General features: G+C 29.6%; 1 protein-coding gene across 1 annotated transcript; it reads left to right on the top strand.

The window, feature by feature from the left end:
* The first annotated feature begins 1,153 nt into the window (after positions 1 to 1,153).
* Positions 1,154 to 13,969, top strand: LOC129916794 (protein glass). Its single transcript, XM_055996932.1, has 8 exons — positions 1,154 to 1,278; positions 5,450 to 5,580; positions 9,916 to 10,043; positions 10,100 to 10,243; positions 10,314 to 10,809; positions 10,872 to 11,035; positions 11,108 to 11,380; positions 13,565 to 13,969. The coding sequence occupies exons 1-8, from the start codon at positions 1,233 to 1,235 to the stop codon at positions 13,632 to 13,634; spliced, it is 1,452 nt and encodes a 483-aa protein (XP_055852907.1). The 5' UTR covers positions 1,154 to 1,232; the 3' UTR covers positions 13,635 to 13,969.
* The last annotated feature ends 5,740 nt before the right edge of the window (positions 13,970 to 19,709 follow it).

Genomic DNA, 19,709 nt, shown 5'->3' on the forward strand with positions numbered 1-19,709 from the left:
TCTGTATTAAACAGATCTGTAGGTGGACAGAGATTTCGAGTTTTACTCATTTGTGAAAAGGTTATGCCAAAACATTTTTGTATTGACTGCGTAAAAACACAATTTGTTGGGACTTTACGGAGTTAGGAGCATCCAAATTAACAGTACTTCCAATATGGGAAAAAGGTTATTCTTCTCGAAAATGGCTTTTGATTCAAAAATAAATATATGTCCTACTTTGGGAATATAAGTAAATATATTTTTTGAACCGTAATAAACAGTACCTTCTATAGAATCGTTTTCTAGTTTTCTGACTTCTCGTGAATGACCTAACCGATTTCAAAGAAGATTTTTGTAGTTTAGTTAATAGTTAATAGTTTTTACTTTTAGATAGGTAAAGTTTAAAAAGAAGTAGTGTTTTCATTTCTCAATGAAACACTTCTACTTCGTGATCAACATTACTATCTGATTTTAAACATTATGTTAAGTTATTCATATTTGAATCATTTATTTGCAAAACATGATAAGTCCATGATTTTAAATTTTTCAGGAGAAGAAAAAAACGTTCTATTTTCTTTTGATATGCGTAGAAAAATTTATAAAAAATATATTCTGTAGAACTCTTGCCTAGCTACAAAATACCGTTTCGTTTTTAATTTTTGGAGCGATAGCTCAAAAGATAAAAAATAAAAACGCTTTTGGACTTATCATACTTTGAAAATAAACGGATGTGAAATTAGTTTTTAAATGGATATGCAATTTTGCTTTTAGCCCCAATCTATCAAACAATTGTATTTGAGAATAAAATACAATGTCCGGACTAATTATTTAACTTTAAAGTAGCTTTAAACTTAAGATTTTCAGCCATTAATCTAATATACCATTTACACAAAAAGAAGCTGTTGTTTATTTTCAAAAGATGATAAGTCCAGAACTTATTCTTTTTTTGATACTAAAAAAATATTTCGCGTAGCTGTAAAATCGGATATAGATGGAGTAGATACTTCATATTTTAAAGACAGACGTGGTTATCCCTGGAGTACAAATTTAGTCAAAAAAACGAATTTTGAAAAAAGTGGACTTATCATGTTTTGCAAATAAATGGTTCATTTAAGACTAGTTACATAACTAACATAGTGTTTTTTTTATTGTATTTTCTATTTTCAGGCGCCTAAGATGTTTCACAAAATGAAGCGGAAAAAAAATATAAGAACAAAAATTAAATTTTGTTTGTTAAGACTGGAAGTCATGTCATGGGATTTTTACATAAACGTTCCAAACTCTTGAAAATAATTCTGGGTGAGTTTTAAAATAATTATTTTTTCTTGGCAATAGGTACGTATAATAAAATTGCTACATTAATTCCATCATTATAAAAAGTGAATTGTGGAAGTGGTTAACTGCTGCTGGTGACTTGGGTATACCCATGCTGATTTCCATGCCCTTAGCTTTCGTGTCATAGGTATGCAAACTGATATTTGATTTTCAAGTTCAGAGGCTTGAATGAAAAAATAAAATCAAGTTTGTAGCTCAGCTCTTTCGTTTAAACTCTTACCAAACAGTATTTATTTATCTAAAAATAAAATATTGTTTTATTTAATTGTAAAATTATTAACCGACTGTTTTACTGAAAAATATATTTATAATTTCTCGAAAGTCTTAAAAGAAGTTCTCGGCCCTCGTCACGCAAGTTGACGGAAAATCCTCTATTCAAAATGTATAGAGAAAACAAATGAAACTTTTGACATTTACTTAAAAAAAAAAAACTACTTATTTAAGTTTGAGTGAGTCGTTTATTAACCTTTTACAATTATTAAAATTGCGTGTACTATTAAAGAAACCTAAATTTTTTACATTTATAGATAGGAAATATTAAACACATTTAAAATAGGTACATAAATATACCTCGAAACCACCAACTTGACTGATATCTTAAAAAGTTATTTATTTTTAAACCGGCTCAGCTAGGTATGTAATGTGTTAATAGGAACGAACAAGACGAAGACCTTTCAAGTTTCACATTCAATGAGCTTTAGTAAATATATAGGTATGCAGGTATTTATTGAATATCTTCGGAACAGTCACGATATCGCCATCAAATGGACACGCACACGAGATGATTCAGGTTATAGTCGTATCGTATACGCATACCAATAAAGCAAACCAACCACAAATCAATTTCATAACACAAATTTATTCAGATAAGGTGTGGCCTTTAGAATTCGGGCGGAGTTTGTTCATCTGCAATGGCGGCGATATATAGTTTTGAATGTGTATATTTAATGTACAGTGAATCACAGCGAGGATATTATAAAATAGAATGCAAGATTGGGTCACATTTATTTATGTTCTTATGATTTCATGTTATCGGCAACATTTTAAGAACAAAATCTATAATTAGATTATAATGTTGTGAATTTGGTGGAGGAAGTAATTTTCGTGTCTTTTGCTACTTCCAAATTGATGCCCCAAAAATTAAAACGGTTTTACATTTTCTTTAAACAAAATTTTCAAATTTGTTTTTCGATGCAAAATGTAAAAAAACTATAGTATGAAAAAATTGTAACAGCTGTTGTATAAAACAAATTTATAGCCACCTACGTTTCTATAAATTTATTTTATACAACAGGTTTTACAATTTTTTCATAAAATAGTTTTTTTTACATTTTGCATCGAAAAACAAATTTCAAAATTTTTTAAAGAAAATGTGCAACCCCTATGAAATCTTTTAACCGCTTATATAGTGAGTCAATCTTTGTAGAAAATTATAAAAAGTTTTTTAAAAATATGCGTTTCTAAAGGGATTTCAAAATGGTAAAAATTTTGTTTTGTATTAAAAACAAAAATAACTTTTTTTCTTAAAAATGGCAAATCAATCTGTTTTTTTTTTTTTTTTTTTTATTGTAAAAGTTGTGAAGATTTTGGAAATTGGAGACTTTAGAACCTTCATAGTTTATTTAATAATCCAAATTTGAAGGGTGTTCATTTGAGAAGATTGAGAAGTTCGATTTTGTAACTTAAATGTAATTTCGAAGCAATGTAAACATTAAGTGTGTTTTTAGGCTGTTTTTCAGTCTGAATCTTAAAAAATCTGACATAGATAATATCTCAGAATCAAAGATCAAAGACTTGATGTCATTCCTCAATGCAACAAAATGGATTTAGGACTGCCTAGACACTTGTTTTTCCTTTTAGAATCAATTAAAATTTTATTTTTATATAAATCCATTTATTACTCATAGGTTTCATGAGTTTTGGTATCAAAACGGCCCACTCTGCGCTAATTGGGTCATCAAGCTCGATTGCTTCTATCTACCAATAAAATAAAATTAAAGCTATAATATCTAACTTTTCATATCTGTACAAAAACACTCTTTTTTAAAACAAACAGCCTTTGTTGCAATTTACGAAATAAAAATGTGATAAAACTCAGAAATCACGTGGAAAGAAAAAAAAAGTCATGCGTGCAATTCACACGTGTTAGAAGTGAAACCTTAAAAAAAAATTTTCTTGCAAAGAAAAGAAAAAATTATCAGCATGCATATTCAAGTTAAATCAAATTTGTATGTGCATTAGATCAAAAGATATAACGTGTGTAGAAAAAGAACATCTTTTTACCGTTATCTCAGAATTTTGAATATGAAATTAATTGAAATTTTGTACATTAATCTTCTTCTTCCTTTTTCTCGGCGCTGTTATGATCTCGATGTCGAGGGGATCATAACTATCCCACGTAACTGCTTCACACTAGTGATCCGCCTGTGGGGTTCGCCGGGTTGACCTCAGAAATCGGCGGCAAGCCTCCCGGTTTTGTATTGTTCCATTTCTAAGGCCAACTGAATGCTGGTGGTTTTGCATTTGCTTGTACCAGGAGTTTTTAGGCCTACCTTTCTTTCTATTTTGTACATTAATAACTTATTTAATTACCTATCTGCAGTTTTCACTTCAAAAAAAGGTAATTTAAATGATAACAAACTAAGAAGATCCTCAGTCTGAGTCAAAGTTTCTCCTAAAATATAAGAGAACGGCCTATTAAACAGAATTCTTGCGAAAATTGTTGTCTATCAAACATTGGAAAAAAGATTTACGGCGAATAAGGAAGAAATGTTGCCCCCTTTGTTCTCTATTAAGGGAAATATCAACAAAAAAAAAAAAAAATTAAGAAATGCTTTATTTCAATACCCTAAGAACTTATTTTACTATCCTCACATTTGCAGCTGAGATGGCCTTGCCTGATAGCTATAGGAAATTAGATTTTTAACTCTTTTACGCAATTATAAATACAATGTTTTGTTTTTAGCTGTTACTTCATACCAAAACTCTGTTACTTACCTTACTTCTGTTTACGCTCACTCGAAAATATTCATTTTTTTTATGAAAACGATTATAAATAATTTTTAAAGTGGTCGTTTTCGGTCTCATTTCATTCAGCATTATAAAATACTTTTAAGTAGTGTGTCAGAATATGACCACGTATTACATGAACCTTAGTTATCTAGCTTGATTAATCGCCTGCTCTTCTCCTACTCTTGCATATTCAGTAAAAAAATAAACGATAAACAACAAAAAACCGAATTGAGCACGTATACGCCACAGTATACACAAATGATGTGTACTACAACTTTGGCCTAGGTGCCAACACAACCACACAAATCGAAATGGAATACAAATTGAACAATTTACTGTCGTCAGTGTTAATAAATCATGAGAAAAACAAAATCTTTTCCAATAAGAATCAAAAATTTTAAAATATTTCTGTATCGAACTGCATGGCCAATGAGCTTTACAACCTTTTTCGAACATACAAAACTTAAATTTTAGTATATCTAAGGTACCTACTTAACCTTTTTATACGAGTAGGTATGCATTTAAATAAGGTTGTGTGGGAAAATATAGGATGCAGAATTGCAGATGCATCTAATTACTTCCTATGTTTTAAGAAAATCGAAATTTAAAATTTTCAATTTCTTTCGTTTTCAAAATTGTATTCCTATTTTCGAATAAATTAACATAATTTTATGCATTAACAAAGGAAATTAACATTTAGATCCATTGACATAATATTCCTTTTTCAAAGATGTGTCTTAATATGCACACAAAAAGCTAGAAATCAATTGTTTGTTAGAAAAAAAAAAAAACTAAGAATTTGTAATGATTCTGTTTTCACAACCGATATGAAGCTGATGAATGCTTTTCTAAAAGAAGCCATTTCATCCATCAAAAGTATTAAAACTGCGTTCCGTTGAATGCTTTAAAAGAAGCCATGATGAAATTATTCATTTACTACGGATACCTTTTCCTAGGTAACATATTCAGAAGAAAACTTAATTTAAGAAGTTATATGAATTTGTATGGATATGAAGCATGGATTCCATATTGTGCGGATATTTGCGCATGACAACATATAGAAACCTTTACAAAATGTACATATCTCAATTTAATTTTTTTTTTTTTTAATATTCTATTACAGATTCACTGGAAGATCAAGAGGGTGGAGCTATGTACATATCGTGCGATGTCTCAAATGGAGGTCCTGTGGAGGCTGAAACGGGATACGTTCCTAACAATTCATTGTTCGGGTTGGCATTGGACAGTCCACAGGTAATTTCGGTGTGATAAAGTAAAGTGAATCAGGAATAAAAAATAAGTTAACCATATCAAATAGAATATTAATAATATAAGAAAATAAATAAGTGTGACTAAAAAAACTAAAAGAATTAATTCTTTTAGAGAAAGTGGTTAAAAAGAATTTCAGAATTCATACAGAAAAATATTAAAAGTGAAAGTGTAAAAAAACATAAACGGATTACCTGCTTCTTAAATATTAGGTAAATGTTTTGAAATAGATATGTATTTATCTTTACAAAAGTAGTTCGGCACATTGATGGAATTTTTTCAATAAGAAAGGATTGGAAAACGAAATATGTTCACTTAGGGCAAATTTTTCAATAGTCAAATAAACCTCAGATAGAGCTTGTTCATAGCAATAAAACTTTTTTTATATTGACATTTATTCTTCTGATAGTCTAACTGGCGATTGAAAAATCAGGGTTTAGGCATTCAAATTTAATATTCAAGAGTAGCCACGCCACAATTATTTCAAAAACTATACTTTATAGAGTTAATCAAGGATTAAAACTAAGATTGACTAATTATTATCCTTCCGAATGATATTTGTAGAACATTTTACATGTATTCTTAGCAATAAGCTCAAGCGAAATCAATCAAGGTCAATTTTTGGATGGTGATGCTAATAAATTAATTATTAGACTTCGTTTTGTATGGTCAAATTATGAGGATTGTCATTTTTAAACTCTTGGATCTTGGTACTTACATAAATGTAAAAATACTAAAATTATAACCACACAAAAATAATACTTTTGTCGAACCGGCGGGAAACCATTGATTTTTTTGTAGATGAAGTGGTGTTTCTTATAAATTACCTACATAAGGGTTTTCACTTGACCAACTCATGAAAAAAATTCAAAAACTCTCTTCATCACTGGAAGTGATTTAACTTAATTGTAATAGTAATAGTCTTCTTTTTCAAACCAACCTAATCTGGAACGTACGTACGTACGTACGCTTTCACTTCTTACATCGATTGGATTTTGTTTCTATACTTTTTAATGATCTTCAACTTATAAATGTGCATGCCAGTGCCAAGTTGCTTTCGTAAATCCCCAATTGCGTATTCTTACAGATGTTCAAATCTTGAGAACGCCGCCGTGGCTTGGATTCCACTCTTTTTGGACCCTTGAACGGCATTAATATTCTTGACAGTCCGAAAAATCCGTTGTGTCAATTCGACGGGGATATTCAGCAGCAAAAATGTAGAATAATCTATGAGTTGCTTGTCTATTGGTACTATAATTACAGGGTCGACGTTATAGCTGTTATAGTTGCTGTACAAGTGTACACGCAGAAAAATAATGGACCTAACGAGAAGTTTTTTCGGTGGATTAAAAAAATGTGTTTAAAATAACGGAGTCTTGGTTAAGAACTTCGTAGTTATCGTTGCTGAAATCAACGTAGTCGCTTCGGTTAAGTTAAATTGTTTAAAATTACCATTTTAGAAGCTTATTTTAACCGATCAACTTGTTTATATTGATCAAGAAACTCGGTTAAAATTTGAGATTTTTGTAAAATTTAACCGAGAAAGTGGGTAAGATTAAAAAATTTTGAATAACCGAGTCGACTCGTGTAATTTTAACCGGGGTTAGTTTGCAGGAGGTGTTATATTAACAATCTTCTCTGTTAATTTTACACGAGTTTTACGTTGTTTTTAACCGATCATTTTTCTACGTGTAGCAAATTTTAATTCTTTATAAAACATTCTTTGCACATGATGACTGAAAATGTTTATTTCATTCAACCTTTTGACATCGAGTTCACAGTGGAATTTGACCAAGTTCCAGTGCGAAAACTCTCATAATTCATAACGTTTATATGCTCTATAAGTTAAAAAAATGCGTTTCGATATTACTTTTTTTGTGTACGAAAATTTGAGATCAAAATTTTAAAGCTAAATTTTAAGGATTTGAAAAACAAAACATTTTTTCTAATTGTAAATAAAAAAATACTAAAAATTATTTCTGTTTTAAGCGAAGCGATTCAAAGCTTCTCATTAAAAAATTACTGAAAAAGCTTTCTTTTCCATTCCAAGTCAGATATCTCATTACAAATACCAAAAGACACAACAAATCTGCTGCCAACAATTGTTTTGACTATTCAAACAAAAATCTTATTTATTTTCGAATTCTTCCTTTTAATCCAATCGTCGGAATCATTTTTTTTTCTATCAAGCCTAGTACGCTGCTGATGCGAAAAATCTCACACAAGAATGACACGAAAAATTTTGTTCTGCTTTTTATTCTGCAGTTCGCTGTTTGACCAGTGAAATTAATAATATATTTTTAACAAAAAACAAAACCCGACTTCTCATGAATGCCATAGTCAGAACTAGACCAAACTGGGAGTACCAGCATTTTAATTTAAAAAATAAATCTTCAAAATCGGTTCACCCAATCAAAGTTCAAAGTCTTTCTGAGATCTGTGTTTGCATTTTAATAATAAACATCCTCAAAGGTGAAATATTAAGTGGCCCAATATCATAAAATGAGGATTACATATTGTACTAACAATCCTATTAATTTGATCCTTTTATCACAAACTGCACAATTATTTTTCATACTTTTACTTTTGCACCTCACTCCTTCAAAACATTAATTTGTATGAAAATTTAATAAAAAATGAAAGCAAGCAATTTAAGTTTTGCATGAAAATTCAATATTCCATGGTAAATGTAATTCATTTTTTGATTATCTTTGATTCTCATACAATGTATAAAATATATATGTATGTGGTTCAAAAAAAAGCAAAAAATTTCCATGTGGTGCAATGGTACCATTTCAAAAGTGTTCTTTCTCACTAAAAAAATAACACCCTTTAACCCGAAATATTTTGATGTACATATTTTATTATTTTTTTCTATGGTAAATTAAACGTGCATACGAAATTTCATCAGCCTACCACTTTTTTTTAAGGAGTACTTGGTAATATTTTGGGTCTTGTTGTTTAAGTAAATTACTATTTATAAAGAGTGCAATAACTTTTTACATGACGATCCAGGCATATTGGTATTGGTTTTATTCGATCGGGCGTATGTCTTATATTAATAAAAAAGGTTTCATTAGCTATAGGTACTATGATATGCAACAATGCGGGTGCAACACAGAAAAGCTCTTGTAGCTACCCTCCTGGATGGAATACAAGGTGGCCCAATATGTCAAAATAACTCTTATATTGAGTACTACCAATGATAGCAATTGCATGCTTTTATCACAAAGTGGACTATAAATAATCTCGGCAACACAATTGAAATGAATGAATTGAGTGTTTTTTTTTAGTTCAAAAATCAATTTAAATCAATTGTTTTATCTTTCCATAATAAATCAATTTTTACCAAATGAATAGGTTCCTAAGTTTAGAAACACTTTTTTCTTTTTTTTTAATTTCAATAATATGGAATTATTGGTTCTTAAATTGGAACTCAGCGTTTCACCGCCGAGTTCAACTCAGCATTTTATATTTTTTTATGTAATTATTAATTAAATTTAATTGTTGTTTGCTTGTCTTCTCAAATAGAAAAATAGTAAGTAGAATATGAAAAGTATCAATTTTTTTTTTAATTTTCAACGCACCACCCCGTGGCGCACTGAGGTACCGCGTTGAAATTTGCCTAAGCCGCATTAAAATTATCTCAAATTTTGTCGATAAAATGATCTCAATGTTTCGTTAAAAAAATAAGAAATAGCACCAGATTTCATGTGACTTTATTTCTATGTGAAAATTGGTAAAAAGGGATTCATTTTAAGTGCATTATAATTTTTTTAAAGATATGAGGCCAAGTTTCTAAAGGAAATAAAAAAATATAAATTTTGCTTTCTCAATAGTAGCGGTATTAATTATACAATTGATCAATCGTTGAGTGATTGTAAAGGCGCTGAAGAAATACTCCCTCAAAAAATGTGGATATAAGAGGAAAAGCAAAAAGTACAAATTAAATGAGCCAATCATCCTGTTTCGGTTTGTGGATTTGGTATTTTCAAAAGATGCATGAGATTCAAAAGAAACTATAACTACATTTAACAAACCTTACTCCCAAACAAAATTCGTACCTAAGAATCTGGCTTTCGGAGAAATTCTTGGTAATTTTCTCACTTTTTAATTACTTTTCTCTTAATTCGGTGAAACCCAAAAAGGAGTTCTATTTCTTTAAAATAATAAACCATTTCTTAGACTCTTTTCATAATTTTATTTCAATGTTTGAAAAATTGCGCTGAAGATAAAAAAGCACATTTTTTTTAAATTATTTTATTTTTATTTGGCAGTTTTCTCTAATGCATTTTTTTTTTTTTTTTTTTGAATTTTTAGCAAGAGTGTGCTGCATCTTGTGTGGGCTGTCTATGTTGCCAGGGGAACACATCTTTACCTATCCCAGCATTAGGCGCTTCTGATTTTGAATCAGGAAATTGCTTTGAAAACAACAGTGTTCCATTAAGGTATGCATTTAGTCGTATTTCTAAGTTATAAATTTTACAAATTCAAATTTTTACAGTTCACCTCAACCCAACTCACAAACAAATTTGGGAACCTATTGGAATTCTGATGAAATGGCGTCAACATTTCCAGGACTACCACCATTAGATATCGACCCTTTGCCAAGTTTATTCCCATTTTCTCCATGTGGTGCTTCATACAAGTAAATAATGAATATTCAAAGTTTTGTTCAAAACAAATACATATTTTTAACATAATCAAATTTTATTTAGTTTTTCAGCTAATCCTCATCAGGCATCTTTATCATACACAGTACATCCGCAACTCATTAACCAAACTCAGGCACAACAAAATACTACAAATGCACTAAGTACAGCATCGCAATCATGCTACTACGATGCTCCTTCAACATGCAACCAGCATTCTACACCTCCCATTTACCCAAGCATGAGTGTCAATGTCAGCATGAACATGACCATGCATGGATATGGAACAGAAGCATCTGTTCCAATGCAATGCTCCCAAATGCAATGGACTCCACCAAACTCTTCATCATCCGTAAATGTTCTTTATCCTCCGTTGTTGAGTCCATCCCATTATCCGGCAGCTACAACTTACTCTTTTACTGCTGATTTTAGACCACCAATCAATAATCAGTCAATAGCTCCAGCTCCAGGTGAAATCCAAGAAAAAACTTCACCGCATCGTGGTTTCTATACACAACCCACTCAATCATATTCACCGCCCAAAAGTCCACAATATTCCTTGGTGAGTCCTTTTTAAGACCCAACAACTTTCGAAAACAATCTTTACATTTTTTACATTTGCAGGTTAGAGACACAAAGTCCTTTGGCAGTGGTGGATTTGAGGACGAAGATAGCAACGAAGGATCAGACTCCAAGCCAAATCTTTGTAGACTCTGCGGTAAGACATACGCTCGCCCTAGCACATTAAAAACCCACTTGAGAACGCACTCTGGTGAGAGACCTTATAGGTAAGAAATATTTTTTTTGTTTGATATTTTGAAAAATTAAAAAAAAATTAATTTAATAATAATATTTAAAAGGTGTCCTGATTGCAACAAAAGTTTTTCACAAGCAGCCAATCTCACAGCTCACGTACGCACACATACCGGACAGAAACCGTTCCGTTGTCCAATTTGTGATAGACGATTTTCGCAGAGCTCGAGTGTTACCACGCACATGAGAACGCACTCTGGCGAACGTCCATATCGGTGTTCATCATGCAAGAAATCATTCTCCGACAGTTCGACACTAACAAAGCATTTGCGTATACATAGCGGAGAAAAACCTTATCAGTGCAAATTATGTTTGCTTAGGTGAGTTTCTTTTTCTAATGTCAAAAGCATAAAAATCGGAATTAATTAAAGATTTTATTGATATTAAACAAAAGAGCTGAGGTACGAACTTTAATTTTTTTTTTTCTTTAAATCACTCTACATCACGAATCTGCGAGTGTTGGTTCTAGGGTCCAGAATCCAGGTTCAAGTTTATAAAATTCAATAAAAACATCTTGCTGTTGCAAAGTAGGTTATATAATGCCCAGACATAGAAATAATCAGCCCTATCGTTCACGAGAACAAGATTCCACCCGGAAAAATTTTAATTCACTTTTCCCCTAATGTAAGTTCCGGGCTAAAAGTTGTTCACATTACCGGGTATTTTGCGGTAACATGTGAAATATTCAACAACTCTTTTCTCACTTAAATTTTGATGGCGAACAAGAAACTAGTTTAAAAAAATTCGGGCGAAAATTTCCTAGTGAAACTCAGAATGGGGCATATTTAAATATTTATTCCAGTTGAATAATTGGTAGTCCTATTTTTTCCATGGAAACGTTAGTTGCAGACAAATCTTGATTAGGACGACAATATTCGAATACATGCCTACTTAAAATGTTAACTATGTATATTTGTTAACTGGGAATCAATTTTCCCGTTTTACTCAAATTTTTTGTCTTCATTACCTGATTACCAAACACCAAATTCAATAGAACGGCCGAACCAAACTATTGATAAGTCCTTTTAACCTTCTGTTTACTTTTTGAACCTCATTTCTGCCTCTATTTCTTTGATGAAATTTCTTTTGTGCATGTGCTTGTTACACCAAAATTGTAGGAAACAGAATTTTCCCTTTGTTGTACACAATTTTTTTTTTCTGTACGAACATTAATTTTGTCATTTTATTTTTTTTGTTTTCGGTATTTTTCTCAGTTCCATGGGAAAGTTACATAAATTTGTAGAGCTGTAATTTTCTAATTTAGAATATTTTTGAAGATACATTATGTGCCCTTAATTATGAAAATGGACTAAGTCACTCCTAAAAAAACGATCAAATCTAACACAAAAATATTTATTATTTAAAAGGTAAAGTTTATTTGAAAGTGAAGTTGCAGTAAATAAACTTCTTTATTGCTCCGTCAGTGATTTCAAAAAAGAAATACAATTAAATCGTTATAAGAAAATTATTAGGTAAGTTTTTCTATAAACAATGCAAAAAGTGACTAATAAGTCCACTTTCATAATCATGGGCACATATGTAATACCATTTTTAAGTCCAAAGTTACTTTTAAAAAACGGTCAAGTGAAATATATTTTTTCCATATAAGACGCGAAAAAGACTTAAAAAGTGGTAGTTGGTCAAATACCAGTTATGTGAGAAAAGCTTATTACCCCCTTCGCCTGCCGAAAAAAAAAAATTATGGCTTAAAAAAGTAAACAAATTATATAATATATACAATTATTAAATTATAATAAATTATTAAAAATCTAGTGTAAACTGATATTTTTCAAAATATTACATTATTCGGTATAAATAATAAGGAATACCATTTTTTCTCTAAAAATACCATATTTTAAAATTTTTATTTATGCAATTTATCTGTGCAAAATTTACAGTCGTCTGAACAGAAATATTTTGATGTAGAATTAAAGCTAGAACTGCATACATAACAAAGAAAAAAAAATTAAATTGTACTTGCCTTTCTACAGCGCCTTGAACATAAGCTTTAATTTAGCAAAAAATATTTAAACTCAGATGAATTTTTCGCTGACAATTTATATTTTTGTTTTATTTTTTGGTATTCTATCAAGGTGCAAGGATAAGAAAAAATGTGTTGTGTACTTAGTACTTATAAAATGGAAGAAAACCTGGTTTTGTTTTAAGACCTAAGACCCATTATTACATTTGTGTTATTTGACTTTTTTTTAGCGTTAAAAATGTATCGTGTTATTGGGCCTTAAATCTCCGTTGGTATAATCTGTGTTAGAATTTGTTAACTTTTCTTGCTTCGCTTCTGGTTTGCAACCCAATACAATTTTTTTTATTTGTTGGCACAGGTCTTTTGGAGCTGTAAACTTGGTTTTAAACTTCTGGTATCAGTGCAATTTTTTTCGAACTTAATTGTCTTAAATGACTGGTCTACTTAAGAAATTATGAAATATTATTTACCGCAGGCCACTTCTTTAAATTAAGTTTCATCGTTATTTATTTTTTTCTTGCAGATTCTCTCAATCTGGAAATCTGAATCGTCACATGCGAGTTCATGGTACAAATAATAATCTGATATCGTGACAAAAACCCAAAGGTTTCCACCACTATCACCATCTAAACGACTACAGCATAAGCGACATTGGCCCTGCATCACAAAATTATCCTGGATATTATTTTTGTGCACTAAATAATCCTAGAATGGAACGTTTCCTTAATTAAAAAAAAAAAAAAACAAAGACAAAAAACAATGTATCATGTGGGTGCTCTAACAAAAAATAATTCAGCGCAATGAATATACATATGGATATGTAATATGCATGATTCGGGAAACTACGAAAAAAATAACTTATATTAAATTTTTAATTAGATTAATGCTCAAATATTTAAGTGTATGTATATAAATTATTTAGTTGTATTATGCTAGTGTAAATAAAAAACAAATTTAAATTTAAACAAAAATAATGTTAACGAATTTATTGAAACGAATTTTATACATAAATCGTATACATTCCCATTAAATGTTTTAAAATTATCAAAGTGAAAAATTAAAAAAAAATAAATATCTATGTATACTATAGAAAAGTAAAAAGAAAACACGCATAAAATTAAAACAAATGCAAAATGTGTGAAATACAAATTGAAAATGTTATAACAAATTAGAAACATAAAATTTGATGAGAAAAAATAAATAAAATAAAACAATAAGATGACCATTTTACCTATTATTATTATATTTCACGCCTGGTACATTTTACATTTTAAAATACAGGTGCTTAGTATTTAAATTGCCAACCTTCGAAATTTTGATCAAATTATATGAATCCCATAATTTATGTATATACTGAAACACAATTATTTGTAATATCATAGTATTAATTAACAAACAAAAATAAAATTGTTAAACTTAAATGTTAAGTATATACTAATTTAAAATCTTATTGTAATCCAAGAGAAGCTCTAGTCATGTACCCTTTGCCCAGTTTTGATTTTTATAATATTAAAACAAATAATAAAAATAATTTTAAATGAGTTTATTTTTTTAAGCTTTTAAATTACATAAATTTGGGGAAGTTGTGCTCATGATGGCATACTTTTTCTTCAAAACCAACATGAAAGAAAATTGCAACACATGCTTTTAAATAATAGTATCGATTAAAAATTAGAAAATTGTTCCAACAGCCATTTAAATCCTTGTGATCCATTTTTGCGATTGAATAATCGCGTGACCAAAATCGCATGTGTGTTCCTAGCCCTACATATAAAACTATAAACGACCAATTTACGATAAGAAAATTCAGACAAAATATTTTCTTCAAATTAATAGAGAATTTTATTTTAACTGTTTCAGTATTTCCATAAACAAAAATGTTACGCATACACCGCAGTGACCCATTCGATTTGTAAATCGTGAAATACAACGGAATATACTGCGCGTCTCTTGAACAGAAACACCAATTTTACTTAAGAAAAAAGCGAACAATATTTTAATTTTAATTTTATTTACATCAATTGAGTTACAATACTCTACAGACTACGAAATAATACAATAATAATACAATAAATAATACAATATAAAAATTATCTATTTAAAAAATATAAATTTAACAAATTTTTAAAAGTTTCTCTACTATATTGAAAATTAATCAAAATCATTCAAAATAGCATTTACTTCTTTCACACAGCGATTTATAGGCTCATTTAATGCATAATTCGTTCTATAACACGGTGTAACACTCAAAATATACGCGGGTGGAGACCTATCAGGTTTTGTAGAGCTTGTCGCACTGAATACGAAACGGTATTTGAAAATCCCCTAACACCCCCAAAATTTGGAGTTACGGGCAAAAAACGGTTTTTTGGACCTTCACCCATTGAAAAAATTCTAGCTTCGACATTTTTTTACCCATTTTCGATTTTTTTACAGTTTCTGATAGAAGATAAATATACCTTTTTAACAATGTATAAAACATGTAACTCGGTTAAACCACTTAGAATTTATAAGATGTCAAAGTTCAAAAATTCAATTTTTTTTGTCATTTGCCCAACTTCGGCATCAATTTAAAGTATATGTTTTCAAAACAACATGCTATTTAAAAAATATATTCTAAAACTATATCTATTTCCCAATTGATCGAGGTATTTTTTATGAAAATCACTTCAAAATTGGCTTAGAAAAAAAAATTTTTCGATTTCAACCCAGATACAGAAATTCGAACTTTTAGGTATAGAACAAAAATGTTGTTTCGGCACTTAGTAGGATAAGTTGGGCTCCAGGATTTGATGAAGGGTTTTTGTAGAGGAGCTAAATACAAACAATTTTTTTCTATAGGAGGGGGGTCTATCTCCCCCCGTTTAGGTGGGAGGGGCATTTTTCTAAAAAAAAATTATCAAAATAAAAAAAATTATTAAAAAACAACGGCAACACTTACAGTAATAAATGATACCATTTCCAAAAGGCAAAATTGTGCATTTGATTCTAATTTTTAAATCAATATAATATTACCAATAGTTTTTGAAATAATCGATTTCAAAGTTAAAAATAGGGGAAACAAATTTTTTTAAAACTCATTTTATACTATTTTTGTCCAGACTGTGAATTTTAGTAAAAAAATTACTCACACAGAAAACTGCCCAATTGATTCCTTATCGAACCGTGAAAACTATATGTTTCTATGTCTTCTAGTTTTTGAGAAAATTGAAAAATAAAAACAAATAAAAACAAAAAATATTTTGAAAAAAGAAAAATCTGATAAAATAATTTTTCAATTTTCCCAAAAACTAGAAGACATAGAAACATATAGTTTTCACGGTTCGATAAGGAATCAATTGAGGCAGTTTTCTGTGTGAGTAATTTTTTTACTAAAATTCACAGTCTGGACAAAAATAGTATAAAATGAGTTTTAAAAAAATTTTTTTCCCCTATTTTCAACTTTGAAATCGATTATTTCAAAAACTATTGGTAATATTATATTGATTTAATAATTAGAATCAAATGCACAATTTTGCCTTTTGGAAATGGTATCATTTATTACTGTAAGTGTTGCCGTTGTTTTTTAATAATTTTTTTTTATTTTGATAATTTTTTTTTAGAAAAATGCCCCTCCCACCTAAACGGGGGGAGATAGACCCCCCTCCTAAAGAAAAAAATTGTTTGTATTTAGCTCCTCTACAAAAACCCTTCATCAAATCCTGGAGTCCAACTTATCCTACTAAGTGCCGAAACAACATTTTTGTTCTATACCTAAAAGTTCGAATTTCTGTATCTGGGTTGAAATCGAAAAATTTTTTTTTCTAAGCCAATTTTGAAGTGATTTTCATAAAAAATACCTCGATCAATTGGGAAATAGATATAGTTTTAGAATATATTTTTTAAATAGCATGTTGTTTTGAAAACATATACTTTAAATTGATGCCGAAGTTGGGCAAATGACAAAAAAAATTGAATTTTTGAACTTTGACATCTTATAAATTCTAAGTGGTTTAACCGAGTTACATGTTTTATACATTGTTAAAAAGGTATATTTATCTTCTATCAGAAACTGTAAAAAAATCGAAAATGGGTAAAAAAATGTCGAAGCTAGAATTTTTTCAATTGGTGAAGGTCCAAAAAACCGTTTTTTGCCCGTAACTCCAGATTTTGGGGGTGTTAGGGGATTTTCAAATACCGTTTCGTATTCAGTGCGACAAGCTCTACAAAACCTGATAGGTCTCCGCTCGCGTATATTTTAAAACCTCATTTTTGTAACACCGTGTAATTTGCTTCCTGGAATAAATTACGATTTCTAAGGAAGCGACTTGGAGCATAAAAATTAATTAATTCAAGCAAAAAAAAAAACAATTAATGCGATAAGATAATATATCTCTTATAAAAGTTATTGAATATATTTTGCGTCGGTTCTCAAGAGTATGTATGCCAATAAGCTGACATCTAGTATTATAATGAGGCATATACTATCTATATTCCAATGCAGTTTATTTATTACAAATCGAGTAAATTTTTTTTGGACCTTCTCAATTCTTAGTGAATATGATTTATAAAACGGATTGCACACCACACTACAATATTCAAGAACTGATCTGACATATGCTACAAGCAAAGATTTAAGTGCGAATGGATCTTTTAAGCCTTTGGAATTCCGGAGAACGAAACCTAACATTGAATTGGCTTTACTGACTATAAAGTCAACATGCAGATTAAACTTTAAATTAGAGTCAAAGATAACTCCAAGATCCTTCTTTTCATAAACTCTTTCGAGAACAACGTTATTAATACAATGTAGACAAACTATGACATTTAGAAATATTAAGAAACAATTTGTTTTTATTGCACCATACCCAAAGCCTATTAAGATCTTCTTGTAACAAATAACAATCATTAGGATTTTTTATACAAGAAAACATCTTCAGATCATCAGCAAACAATAGACATGACGAAGAAGAAAAAACATTAGGTAAGTCATTTATAAATATAAGAAAAAGAAGTGGACCAAGATGACTACCTTGTGGAACTCCAGACGTTACTATTATAGATTTAGAGGTTGTTGAATCAATTTTAACATATTGTGTGCGACCGATTAGATATGAATTTAACCAATCCAGCATTTTCGAATGAAAACCTATTTGATTAAGTTTATTTATTAGAATTTTATGATCCACTCGGTCAAAAGCTTTGGCAAAATTTGTAAAGATAACATCCACTTGATAACCCTTTACCATATTTTTCAAAAGAAAGTTAGTGAAAAGTGTTAAATTAGTACAAGTGGATCTACCAGATATAAATCCATGTTGGTATGGAGATATTATTTCTTTTAAAAAGAAATGAAAACCGATCGCATAAAATTTTTTCGAACAATTTTGGAATCACAGATAATTTACTAATTGGTCTATAATTTGAAATGACTTGTTTTGAACCACTTTTAAATATTAGAGTAACGAAAGTTGTTTTCTATTCAGAAAGAAATTCGCCATTTTCCAACGAATTAATAAAAATAAAACATAAAATTCTGGAAAAGGAAGGAGCACATTTCTTAAAAACAATTGAAGGAACTCTATCAGGACCTGCTGAAATATCTTCATTGAGACCCGATAAAGCTACTTCAATTTCATGTAAAGAAAGCTGTAAGCTGCCAATATTAACAAAATTTTCCGAAACCACATTACAAAAATTATTGGTATTATTATGACTTGTACATGCATGATTCGATTGAAAAAAATCTGCAAAAGCCTGACAAATATCAACTAAGTTAGTGTGATGTGAACCTAAATACTCCATATTTTTTGGAAACCCATTATTATTTTTTTTCGATTTAATGAAAGTCCAAAAAAATTTACTATTAGTTTTCAATTTTGACTCTATGGAATATATGTATGTAATTTAATTTGGTGGCTCTTGGCGCATAATACGTAAAAATGTATGTACAAATATTGTCAAAGTTTAACATTTATATAATAAAATTAATACTGTACATTCATTGTCATCGTACTTGCGATATACACACATATTAGGGTGCTTCTTATATGGTCGAAAAAAATTTTTTTTCGATTTTTTAATGGGATTTTTCCGATTTTAATATTAAAATTTAGGGGTCGCTACCATTCACTAAAGATTTACCTAAGTAAAAAAAAAAAGATCAATTTCAACAAAAACTTTTTTGTTACAATACAAAGTATCTACGCTTAAGCCCCGATTTTTCAATCTTTTAATAAACAGTCAGTTAACTGTCTGACGAATAAAGATATTAGGCTCATAAACAATCAGATAAAAACATTGAATTTTTCAATTAAGAAAGATTACTTAGTTAGCTATTCTACAGAATAACACAAAAAAAAAATGTCGAATTCAAAAATATTCAAAAATTTTTATTCCGCTGTATTTTTTATCAAAATTTCTTCCAAAACAGCTAAAGATTTAATATAAAGTACTTAACTCTGATAACAAATTTTAAAATTTTGGAAAAAAAAAAACAAAATTTGGTGTATTTTTCACAACTTTGAATTGTGGTAGCGACCCCTAGAACGTGTGTAAACTGGCCCAAATTTTACCCAATTTATATTTAAGGCAGGAAGAACAAAATGAAAAGGTGTCCCATTAAAATTTCGAAAATTGATTTTTAAGAAGCACCCTAACACATATGTAGGTACTACGTAATAGGGCAA

The sequence above is a fragment of the Episyrphus balteatus genome, chromosome 3 (assembly GCF_945859705.1).
Source record: "Episyrphus balteatus chromosome 3, idEpiBalt1.1, whole genome shotgun sequence".
NCBI classification, from domain to species: Eukaryota; Metazoa; Arthropoda; class Insecta; order Diptera; family Syrphidae; genus Episyrphus; species Episyrphus balteatus.